Source organism: Lissotriton vulgaris, chromosome 1_1 (assembly GCF_964263255.1).
Source record: "Lissotriton vulgaris chromosome 1_1, aLisVul1.2, whole genome shotgun sequence".
NCBI lineage: Eukaryota > Metazoa > Chordata > Amphibia > Caudata > Salamandridae > Lissotriton > Lissotriton vulgaris.
Window position 1 is genome coordinate 984979509 of NC_141685.1, and position 12931 is coordinate 984992439.

The 12931-nt window shown below is 45.2% G+C and overlaps 1 protein-coding gene across 2 annotated transcripts in view; it reads right to left on the reverse strand.

Moving 5' to 3' along the window:
• LOC147748351 (macrophage mannose receptor 1-like) overlaps positions 1 to 12931 on the reverse strand; it is a 75333-nt gene that overhangs the window by 16794 nt on the left and 45608 nt on the right. Inside the window, exon 7 of one of the 2 annotated variants that reach the window (XM_086936421.1) lies at positions 9808 to 9917. The exons of the other annotated variant lie outside the window; for it this stretch is intronic. Within the exon in view, the coding sequence (XP_086792547.1) occupies positions 9808 to 9917 (110 nt within the window). The remainder of the gene's footprint in view (positions 1 to 9807; positions 9918 to 12931) is intronic. 2 annotated transcript variants of the gene reach the window in all.

Sequence of the window (12931 nt, forward strand, 5' to 3'; positions counted from 1 at the left end):
ATGTCCTTTTTTCTGTGGAGAATAAATCCTTAACTAGCTTCAGAACTGGCAAAAATAACTCCTGGTGGATGGATGCCCTCCGTGGTGGATGAAGGCAATGAATTACCATCCACTCCCCTTTCTCGTCCGCTGCCTCATCCGCTGTCGAGGCAATCCAGTTCAGAGATCCTTCACCAGGAAGTCAAGAAGCTTACAGAGTTGGGAGGAGTAGAACTGGTTCCCGTCTGAAGATAGGAGTTGCCGCGTTACTCCACAGGTTTTGAAATTGAAAAAAGGATGGGAAATTTGGTCCAGTTTGATTTCAACACATTGCTACCTGTCAAGACTCTACAGATGGTCACCCTTCAGCAAATGTTTTTGTCTCTGTTATAACTTATGTGTTGCCATTCCTCTTCCCTAGCTGTCTCTTCCCTACTGCTCAGCCAGAATGAGTGCTGGTGCGCTTGATGATGTTTGGAAGGTTGGATGTGTGTGATGTCACGGAATGCTTGGGGGTCTGGAGATGTGACGAGTGGCAGTTGGTGGATGCAGGCTGAGCAGCAGGGAGGCTGCTCCTTGTGGGGCTTTGCTATATTCTTCTTGATTACCTGAAACTTAACCTGGAACTAAGCTCAAATAAACGTGTCCTGTTTTGTATACCTGGCTCAAAGATCTTCTGTTTATAACAGTCTCTGTAACAGGAAGTCTGGTAGACGCTGATTGACAACTATGAGGCCTATTTCCAGAGCCTAATTTGGGTTCGATTTTGAGGATTCTCAGGTGTATGGAAGTGGTGATCATTACCAGTGTGGAGCGCTGATGCTGCACACCTCGACCCCTGCAACCACATTGTGTACCACATTGTGTACCACATTGTGTACCACATTGTGTACCTAAGTGATGTAGTGGGAGGCTGAGATCTTACAAAAAGAGCATTTCAGATCTATATTACCTGTATGATTGGCTGATTAAGGCACCACACACCAACCTGGATTCTCTAGTGATTTGAAATACCGGCATTATTCCAAGCACATCCCTTCTCAGTTTTTTGCAGGCTGTAGCTTACTAAAAAGTCAAGCCTGCACAATACATTTCTGTGTTGTGACTTGGCAGAGAGCGACAAAATGACTGACTCCGCCATCAGCCCTTGTGAGGAAGGGATATATGACGGTACCACGCGTACTTTTACAACACGTACCGTTACAACGCTACTTTTACCGCGCAAGTCGTTACAACGACTTGCGGGAGGGGCGCTGGATAGTAAATTTTTTAATTTACTATTCCAACTCCAGTCCCCGTGGACTCTAGGGAAGGAGTTGGATAGTAAATTAAACTATTTACTATCCTTGAGCGCCCTCCAGCGCAAGTCGTGGTAACGACTTGCGTGGTAAAAGTAGCGTGGTAACAGCACCGCGTTGTAAAAAATGCGTGCTAACCGCTGTATACCGTGAGGAAGTTCCTTCACCAGGACACCTTTCACTTCCCACTACAGAGCAGCCTATCCCTGTAAAACAGACCAACTCCGAGTACCTGCATGCAGAGTAAGCAACAAGGCCAACATCTCGATCCTCTACCCTTGACAGACATTAAGTCTTTTGATGTGGGCGAACCACTGAAAGCTTGAACATGGCTGGAGCCAGAGCGGCTCAAGACAGATCCGTGGCTCTAGCTCAGTTTAAGGACCTCAAGCCCAAAACGAGCCGAGCTTTCATGGGAAGGTATGTGGCCTAGAGGCTACAGATGCAGACTCTGGGACATGGGTCACCAGTTACAGTTTCAAAACCTGGCCTCAGCTCAACCTCCTGTGAATCCAGGTAGAAATAAGTAATCTCCCTGTGACTGAAAATAAAAATGTGTAAGGTAGTGTGGGTCTGTTGTGAAGTGCTCTTACGTCCACAAGGAAGGTTTGTGCTACGAAAAACTGCCAAAAACGTGTGGTTTCTGTTTACCACACATGCTCTGCCTTCATATGCCAAGAAATAAAGACAAATGCAAAAACAACAATTGATGGACAGAATGCAGAACAATGTCATACATTCACCCCAGTATGGAGATCTGGTCCTAAATCCATCGTTTTTTTGCACTCCACACCACCCTCTGTAGAGAAGTGTGGCTCAATGGTTAGAGCGGCAGACCCTGATGCAGTAGTCTGGCCGGGACCAGGGTTCAATTCCCGCCTCGGCGGGTTCGGGCTCTATTTCCTCAGACCTGATAATTCTCGCCTCGGTGCCTATTCTGATCATGAGCCCCACTCTGCACCTCTGGGCAATAGCTTGCTTAATCTCTACAACGGCCCCAACAACACTGAGGATGCCTGACTTCACCTTGGGGGTGCCCAGGAGTGGGCTCCTCACCGGGAAAGGCTAGGAAGGGTTCCTCGGCGGTATTCGTACAAGCGCCGAGATGCCTCCGGGTAGTTGTGCGCTATATAAATGCGTAATTATTATTTATTATTAATGTATGACATGGTTCTGCATTCTGTCCATCAACTGTTGTTTTTGCATTTGTCACCCCGAGTGAGATGGGTATGCTCAGACGTGAGTCCCATGCTCTCCAAACCACTGGAGTCAAGCTATCCTGGCTGAAGACGGCTGATAGTCAGAAACCGTTGCTAGGATGCTTGATTCCGGTCCAGGAAAGACATGGCTTGGCAGTTCGGGCTGGACTGTTCCCATGAGGCACAAGGTCAAGGCTGATTTGCATATGGCCATGTCTGAACTGGGGAGGTGTGGAGTGCAAAAAAACGATGGATTTAGGCCCAGATCTCTGTACTGGGGTGAATGTATGACATTGTTCTGCATTCTGTCCATCAACTGTTGTTTTTGCAAGAAATAAAGACAAAGCATTGACCTTTAACGTGAGAAAGAGATATCCATTTAGTGGCTGAATTGCACAATGTGAAACTGGGAAACCAGGGATCAATCCTAGCTTCCCTGCTGGACCATATTATGTGATCAGAGGCAAATGCATTATGTTACTGAGCCTACTTTTTCTTCTTTATCACATACTAAAATCACATATCACTGTCAAGTAAGTGAGTTCAAGATGTGTGTGTGCCTTACAAAAACGTCACTCGTTTGATCTAAAACACTATGGGCCAGATGTAGGTAATCTCTATTTACCTATTATCAAATACCAAATTTTACCGATTCGGTATTTAAGAATAGGTAAATGGGATGCAGGTCATTTTTCGTTAAAAATTACCGAATCGGTAAGATTCGGTAATTACCGAAGCAGTATTTTCCGATTCGGTAATTGCCATTCATTCCTATGGGCCTGGATTCGGTAAAAGGGGGAAAACATTGAAGGGTGGCAGGGTGTCACTTTGACACCCTGTTGCACCCCTCAATTGTGTATGGGTGCACATGTGGCACACATACATGCCCTAAGGGCATGTATGTCTGTCACATGGCACCTATGAAAATGCACAGGTTTGCATTTTCAAAGGTATTTGTTATTTACCACCAACTTATAGTCGGTGGTAAATAACTAATCCTAAAATGGGAAGCACTCATTTGAGTGCTCCCTATATTTCAGATTCGATAATTTACCATTTCGGTATTTTTAAGAATCGGTAATTTACCGAATTCTTAAATACTGATTCGGTAAATTACCGAATCTGAAATGTAGCCACCTACATATGAAAAGCCTAATTCCATTCGGTAACGGCTGAAATTCGGTAATTTCGGCAGTTACCGACCGGAATTAGGCTTCCTACATCTGGCCCTATAATTTTGCTCCAACTGTAAGAAGAATCTAGCAGCATAATATAGGCTTCGCAAGACAAATGACTTGTTTCTTAGTTAACTAACAGGTTGGGGCCTAAGGATGCTTCTAAAATAATAAGGTGCAACGCTTCTGTATGTTAAATAAAGACACTTTTTTATAGACTTTAAAAAAATATTTTTACAGGATGTATGTGGCATGATTTGCCTGACAAAATCTGTCACTGCTCAGCTAGTGCATGAGCTGTTAGAGCCAGAGCCGACCATGGCTCGGTTCTCCCTGTTAAATCGTTGGGTCGCCAATCTCTACAAACCTTGCATTACCCGGTAGCCAGAACAGTGGCATTTGTCTACGATGAAAAAGCAACTGTCACACTAACACTAACGGTCTAAAGCAGTGTCAGTCCTGGATTTGTAGTAAGGCTCGTTCCATTAACGACCAGCGGTGATCCAAAGTAGCAGAAACACAACAGTCATGCCACATTCGCATCATACAATACCAGAACAGCCCATTGAGTGGCGCTGCTGCTCTGCAGCTCGGCCCGCTGCACAGCACAGAGGCTACACCAGCAGAGCAAATCTTGCCTTGAAATGTCCACTAGGCCTTGAGGCTGTTGTCCAATTACAATCACAGTTACCATCTCCCCACCAGTCCATGCTGATTCTTGAAATGTTCACTGGGTGGCGCTGTTGCTCTTCCTTGAGCAGTATTGCACAGCAAACAAGCATTTGCAATGCAATCAGTCTGGCATTCGTGAAAGTTAAAGCTACCATTGGTGCTGCAAATGAAAATGTCTTTTTATTTTTGTTTGCAGTGGAGTGAACATTGTCCTTAACGTTACCAGGGTCGTGCATTAGATGTTTATGAAGGTCATTAGAAAGCGTTTGAAAGCACATGCACTGGATGTTAACTAAGCAAAGGAAGTATATAGGTGAATGTTAATTGAACAGGCAGAATGTCACAGTCATACCACTGCTCACAGAGATTGATCAAAAGTGCCACTGAGTACACTTAATGAAAACACATGTCCAGTAAACACTACGTAATTAAAGTGTGCTAAAACGACCACATAAACAGTGAAGGAGTGTAAGTAGCTGCGTTTAATTAAGGAACATATTAGGATGTCTAAATACTATTCATCCGACCACTGTGACTAAAGGGACAATAATGATTGTTGCCACAAACATAACATTACATCCCCGAGTGCTGAGCGTTGGCAATCATTGCTGTACAGGGGGTTAGCAAGAAACAAGGGGCCAGATGTAGGTAGCGTAATTCCGGTCGGTAACGGCTTCATTTCAGATTCGGTTATTTACCGAATCGGTATTTAAGAATTCGGTAAATTACCGATTCTTAAAAATACCGAATCTGAAATGTAGGGAGCACTCAAATGAGTGTTTTTCCCATTTTAGGATTCGTTATTTACCACCAACTAGAAGTTGGTGGTAAATAATGAAAACCTTAGAAAAAGCATTTTTGTTGCTTTTCAAACAGTGCCATGTTGCAGACATACATGCCCTTAGGGCATGTATGTCTGCAACATGAGCACCCATACACATTTGAGAGGTGCAACTGTGTGTCAAAGTGACACCCTGCCACCCTTCAATGTTTCCCCCATTTACCGAATAAGTAAATACCAATTCGGTAATTACCGAAACTTACCGATTCGGTAATTTTTTCGGAAAAATTACCTACATACCATTTGCCTGTTCTTAAATACCGAATCGGTATGATTCGGTATTTAAGAATCGTAATCTGGGATTACCTACATCTGGCCCAAGATGTTATAAAAAAAAAAGTTCGCCTCACTGTGGGTATGCATATAATGTAGGCGTAGAGTACAGATGTCTATTCAAAAGTTCAAGTTTGCTGCCATGGTAGAACTTCTGGATGTTAGTATTGTGCATATGTAGGCTGAGGTTCAGGAACACTAACAGAGGGCTCAATGTCACAGAACAATCAGATACAGTACATCGCTGTATTATAGCTCTTTCAAGTGTATTACATGGAACATTTGGATAATAATAAACATGTTTGAGTAATAAATCAAAATGACCAAGTGAATAAAGTTGTACGAACCTGCTGAAACGAGGAAAAGACCACATACTGGTGGGGATGGAAGGAGAAACCACACGATGCAGGGTGTGGGTGGTAATTGTTCCAGATAAGAACAGGAAAGGCCCAATAATTATGCGGCAGCACACTGGAGGAGTGAGCAGGGGAAGGCAATGACACACAAGGAAGAAGCTCGGCTTGGGCTAAAAAGGAAAAGCTAACGGTAAATTAGCAAAAGAAAAATGAAGTAGAGCATCCAGGGTAACATAAGAGGAACTGCTCTAGGTATAGTTGAAGAGCAGAAGGCTGATACCCCCAGAATCATCAAAGTCCTGTTTTGCGAGTCCTTAATAGCGAATATTAAGGATTCGCTATTAAAGACTCGCAAAACAGGATGCATGTAGAAATCCCAATAATTTTAGCGATTTCTACAGCTTCCTTATTTGCGATTCGCTAATTGCTAATCGCAAATAAGGAATGGCTTTCCCATTCATTCCTATGGGCCTAAAGGCCCATAGGAATGAATGGGGAGTCATTCCTTATTTGCGATTAGCAATCAGCAAATCGCAATTAAGAAAGCAATTCCAAGGGTGCCAGGGTGTCCAAAGGACACCCTGTTGCAACCCTGAAATGGTAATGTCCACTGATGTTGCGCACACACATGTCCCAAAGTTGTAACATACAACTTAGAAAAATGCACTAAAGTGCATTTTTCTAGGTTTTTGCTATTTACCACGTAGTTAGACTTCGCGGTAAATAGCAGCCCCAGATTGCGATTTCGCAATTTTAAAATGATTCATGAATTGCATTTAAGGAATCTCAAATTGAGATTCCTTAAATGCAATTAATCGCAATTTAGCGATTTCTACATTTGCAATTTTTGCATTTGGGATGATGCATCCCAAATGCAAAAATAGCGCTCGCAAAGGGCCAGATTCTCAGAATCTGGCCCTTTGCGAGACGATTCTGGTTTGATGAATCTGGCTGTTAGTAAAGATCGCAATATATTTACTGGAGCAAAGTAAGGAAGGACAGGGTATCGGTAACGGTGCAATAGACAAGAGAGGCTAAGAAACTCAGCCCAGCGGCTGGCCGAGTGCAGTGTAACCAACCCGGTGCTAAGCGGGTGCGTGTGCCTCTTGCTGCCTCACTCCAAACACACGGAAAGGGAGGGGTTGGGGAAGGGAAACGCTATGTTTGTTTTCAGAGGGTGGGGGAGGGCTCCAAATGCAAAGCGGGAGAGGGATACCCAAAAACACTAGAGCCGTACATGAAAATAAGTGTTCGGAAATAAAGAGTGTGCAGTTCACTCCAATGTACATACAGCACTGTGAATGATATCATGCATTGCATGTTAGGGTGCGCAAAGTGGTGAAAGTGCAATTAAAAACACGGGTGCCTGCGTTGCGGGGATGATTGTTTCTGTGCAGGAAAGGGCACCTTCCTGCACACAAATAATCCATAATGGCATTTTCCTCCTTCTATGTGTGCTGCAGAATGCGGAAAGAGGAAAAAACAATCAAGGAGAAATAAAAGTATTTCTCCTCGTTGCGCCACTCCTACACCTCCCCTGGGGAGGCGTAGGATTCTGATGCATTTCTAGCTTTACAAAACTTTTTAAATCTGTGAATGTGTCAGGTTCAATTGATGTTGAGTGGGAACACCCACAGCACACCCATGGAATGGCCCTTTCATGCAGAGTAATGCATGAAAGGGGCCAATATTTACAAGGCCGTGAAAAGTCATGCAGAGCGACTTTACGTGGTCTTGTAAATATGGGCAGGTGCACAGCATCGCCAATGAGTCAAAAAAAGTGACGAACAGGCGGCACAATAGCCTTATAAATAAGGCCCTGTTTTGAGAAGTAATTTAGGTTTCCTTTTTAGGTTTCTCGTTTTATCGGATAATTCCAGCATTTGTGCAAGGGAAAGGGAGAAATGTAGGTGTCAGGCTTTGCATGCTAGTCATGCTGCTTTATAAGTAGAGTGGCATTCAAGCGGCAGCTTTCCGAGGATTTTAGGTTCTGTCAGTTCTTCTGCATGCATGATGAGCCTTGCTGCAGGGTGGGAGAAAGGTTTGAAGTGTTCAGGTGGAACTTGAGTATTCTATGCAGTACATCACAAGTGCCTGTAGAGTAAGCATGGGCGGAAAATCCGTTTCGCTCGCGGATTTTGCGGATTTTCGGTAAATTCGCAATCCGTGAGATTCGCGAATCTCCCGCAAAATCCGCAAATCCGCGAGCAGCGGATTTTATGGCTTGCTCGCACTGTTCGCGTGAGTTCGCGGCTTCCCAGTACAACTTCGCGCCCCGCGAATAAGCGCTAAATTGCGGAAATACGATCTTAGCAAAACTGAAACTACTTACCAGGTTCAAAAGTTCAGGCTCATCATTAGTAGCCATTTCCTGTAGTGCTTCCTGAGGGGCCCCTCCAGAGTTCAGTTGCCAGTTGCAACTATTATGTGACCCTGCTCTGAACCTCAGAATAGTTACACATATGCCACAAAGGTCCTGAATTACAGCTAAGGGAGACAAGCAGGAGCCAGGCTGGAAGTTCAAATCCATTAATCAGCCCCTAATTCATTATTGTCAGTTGGGGCAGGGCAGGTGTTGTAACTAATTTTGCAACAATGAAAGCACTTAGCAAGTGCAAAAGATCACTAATCAGGAAGCACTAAGGAAGCAGGTGCCAGCTAAAAAAATATTCTGTGACACATTAATCAGCCCCAAATTAATTCAGGTCACTTGAGGCAGGGAAGGTGTGCTTTGCTTTGCCACAATAATGTACACTGACTGGACAACCAGAGGGTGCTGTGATGAAACAGAGGGTGGCATGGGTGGGCCAGAGGGTGGCATGAGTAGTCAGAGAGTGGCAGTGGTGACAGAGAGTGGCAGTGATGAAGAAGAGTGTCCCAAACAGGCTGGACACGTAGAAACAACAAGTTCGCAAAACTTGCGACCCGACAGGTAAGTTTGCGTTTGCGAAATTGTACAAAACCCTCGCGAACTGGCAGAAACCCGCGCGAACACAAAAAAAATTCCGCAAATTCGCGAGAATTCGCGGATTTTGCGGATTGCGAGTTCGCAAATCCGCAAAATTCGCGAACGCGAGATTCGCAAAATTCGCCCATGACTACTGTAGAGTGGCTTTGAAGTCATATCTGGGATGCAGGGTCGGACGTTAAAGAACAGCTTCAGTTGAAATCTGTCACTATTAATGATTTCTTTAATGTGGAATTAACATTCAGATATCTATTTCACAATATTAACAAAGATACCCCGATGCTGTAGTTTATTGATCCAGTCTAGAGAGAGGACCAGAGAGGTGTTACGTGATCCTAGGCGGAAGTCAGTCTTTTAAGGGTTAAATTTAAGTTTGACTCATCCTTGGGTTTATGTGAGATAGGCATTAGGCAGTGTGTCATAGGTTCCTGTTCTGTCAATCTTGAGGCACAACTGCATGATTGCTCTGTATGGACAGGAAGGCAGTTGCTGTATATGGGCGAGATGTCCAAACCTGCTTTTGAGAGGATCAACAAAAAGGTTAACGTAAAAGTTGCCGAATAAGAGCTCCAGAACTGATCCTTGTTGCATTCCAAATGGAATGGGTGTGGTGGTTGACATGGAATTACCTGTTTTAATGCTTGTGTGTGTTAGGGAGGTGTCCTTTCAACTGTACCATTACTGTGCCTTCGATGCACATCTTATTGCATAAAGTGTTGCAGTTGGTATCGAAACCTCAGCACCTAGACTTTATCGTTATCAAACATCAGAAAGGAGACGTCTATCGTCTTGAGCGTGGAGGATTCTGATTGGTCGCCTGCTCTCACAGTTGTTAGCATTTTGTAATAGATGGTGAATATGGTACACTTTAAAAGCATCTGGAAAAGTGCCTTGTGCTAGAGTGGAATTCACGGTTTCCAATTAGAGATCTTTGTTCCCAGTATTGCAACAATTAGGCTACCCTCCCCAAGGAGACATCATTGCGACCCCTCAGCCCCCCAAAGCCCTTCATTCCCCTCCCTCCAAGCTAAACCTCAGTGCAGTACCTCATTCCAGACAAGGCTGTCCCATCCGTCCACTGCCAGGACCCTTCAGATTTCTGATCCGTCAGTCCAAGCCAGAAGAACCGGGGCCTGGTGGCTTCTGCGATGAATGCCTGCAATGCACCAGACAATCGGTTACAGTCTTCTCAGCTCAAGATTGATGTGGATATGGTGGTGTGTACACTCAGTGAGCTGTATAATGTGGATATATGGGCCTGTACACATGAGGAGCTGCGCAATGTGGATATGAAGGCCTATGCACTCCGGGAGCTGTGTAATGTGGATATATGAGCCTGTACACATGCAGAGCTGCACAATGTGGATATGAAAGCCTATGCCCTTCGTGAGCTGTGTAATGTGGATATATGAGCCTGTACACATGAGGAGCTGCGCAATATGGATATGAAAGCCTATGCACTCCGGGAGCTGTGTAATGTGGATATATGAGCCTGTACACATGAGGAGCTGCGCAATATGGATATGAAAGCCTATGCACTCCGGGAGCTGTGCAATGTGGATATATGAGCCTGTACACATGCGGAGCTGCACAATGTGGATATGAAGGCCTATGCGCTTCGTGAGCTGTGTAATGTGGATATATGAGCCTGTACACATGAGGAGCTGCCCAATGTGAATATGAAGGCCTATGAACTACGTGAACTATATAATGTGGTTATATGAGCCTGTAAACATGAGGAGCTGCGCAATATGGATATAAAGGCCTATACACTCCAGGAGCTGTGTAATGTGGATATATGAGTCTGTACACATGAGGAGCTGCGCGATATGAAGACCTATTTGAAGGCCTATACACTCCAGGAGCTGTGTAATGTGGATATATGAGTCTGTACACATGAGGAGCTGCGCAATATGAAGACCTATTTGAAGGCCTATGCACTCCGGGAGCTGTGTAATGTGGATATATGAGCCTGTATACATGAGGAGCTGCGAGATATGGATATGAAGGCCTATGCACTCTGGGGGCTGTGTAATGTGGATATATGGGCCTATACACATGAGGAACTGCACAATGTGGACATGAAGGCCTATGCACTCTGGGAGCTGTGTAATGTGGATATATGGGCATGTACACATGAGGACCTGGTCAATGTGGATATGAAGGCCTATGCACTCTGGGGGCTGTGTAGTGTGGATATATGAGCCTGTACACATGAGGAGCTACGAAAAATGCATATGAAGGCCTATGTGAAGGCCTATGAACTCCGGGAGCTGAGTAATGTGGATATATGAGCCTGTACACATGAGGAACTGCACAATGTGGACATGAAGGCCTATGCACTATGGGAGCTGTGTAATGTGGATATAAGGGCCTGTACACATGAGGACCTGGTCAATGTGGATTTGAAGGCCTATGCACTCCGTTAGCTATGTGTAATGAGGATATATGGAGCCTGTATACATGAGGAGCTGCACAATGTGGACATGAAGGCCTATGCACTCCGTGAGCTGTGTAGTGTGGATATATGGAGCCTGTATACATGAGGAGCTGGGCAATGTGGACATGAAGGCCTATGCACTCGGGGCTGTGTAAAGTGGATACATGGGCCTGTACATATGAGGAACTGCACAATGTTGACATGAAGGCCTATGCACTCGGGCTGTGTAATGTGGATACATGGGCCTGTACATATGAGGAACTGCACAATGTTGGCATGAAGGCCTCTGCACTCCGTGAGCTGTGTAGTGTGGATATATGAGCCTGTGCCAGAAACCGGTCCCCAGTAGCTTGTTTCCTTCCCAGTATAAGAATTGGCTTGGTAGTTTGGTCTGCCCTGTTCCCATGATGCACTGGGCCAGGGTTAGACTAATTTGCATATAGCCAAGTTCTGAGCTGGGATGGTGCAGTGAGCTAAAAAACGGTGATTGATCAAGCCCTGATCTTTGGACTGGGTAAGAGTGGTCTGCTTAATTCAGACACTCTGTTCATCACCACCCCCTTTTCTGAATCATTTTTGTCCACCATAAGCGTGGAAGGGTATACTCAGATGTGAGTCCCTAGCTCATTGCACCATCAGGATTCAAGCAAGCCGGGCCGAAGACGGCTGAAATGCCAGAAACCGGTCCCCAGTAGCTTGTTTCCTTCCCAGTATAAGAATTGGCTTGGTAGTTTGGTCTGCCCTGTTCCCATGATGCACTGGGCCAGGATTAGACTAATTTGCATATAGCCAAGTTCTGAGCTGGGATGGTGCAGTGAGCTAAAAAACAGTGATGGATCAAGCCCTGATCTTTGGACTGGGTAAGAGTGGTCTGCTTAATTCAGACACTCTGTTCATCACCACCCCCTTTTCTGAATCATTTTTGTCCACCATAAGCGTGGAAGGGTATACTCAGATGTGAGTCCCTAGCTCATTGCACCATCAGGATTCAAGCAAGCCGGGCCGAAGACGGCTGAAATGCCAGAAACCGGTCCCCAGTAGCTTGTTTCCTTCCCAGTATAAGAATTGGCTTGGTAGTTTGGTCTGCCCTGTTCCCATGATGCACTGGGCCAGGGTTAGACTAATTTGCATATAGCCAAGTTCTGAGCTGGGATGGTGCAGTGAGCTAAAAAACGGTGATGGATCAAGCCCTGCTCTTTGGACTGGGTAAGAGTGGTCTGCTTAATTCAGACACTCTGTTCATCACCACCCCCTTTTCTGAATCATGTACACACGAGGAGCTGCGCAAAATGGATATGAAGATGTATGCACTCCTTGAGGTGTGTAATGTGGATATATGAGCCTGTACACATCAGAAGCTGCGCAATATGGCTATGAAGGCCTATGCGCTCCGTGAGGTGTGTAATGTGGACATATGGGCCTGTACAAAGTAGGAGCTGCGCAATGTGGACATGAAGGCCTATGCACTCCGGGGGCGGTGTAATGTGGATATATGGGCCTGTACACATGAGGAGCTGCGCAATGTGGACAATAAGGGTTATGCACTCCTGAAGCTGTGTAATGTGGATATATGGGCATGTATACATGAGGAACTGCACAATGTGGACATGAAGGCCTATGCACTCCGTGAGCTGTGTAATGTGGATATATGGAGCCTGTACACATTAGGAGCTGAGCAATATGTACATATAAGCCTATGCACTCGGGGCTGTGTAGTGTGGATATATGGG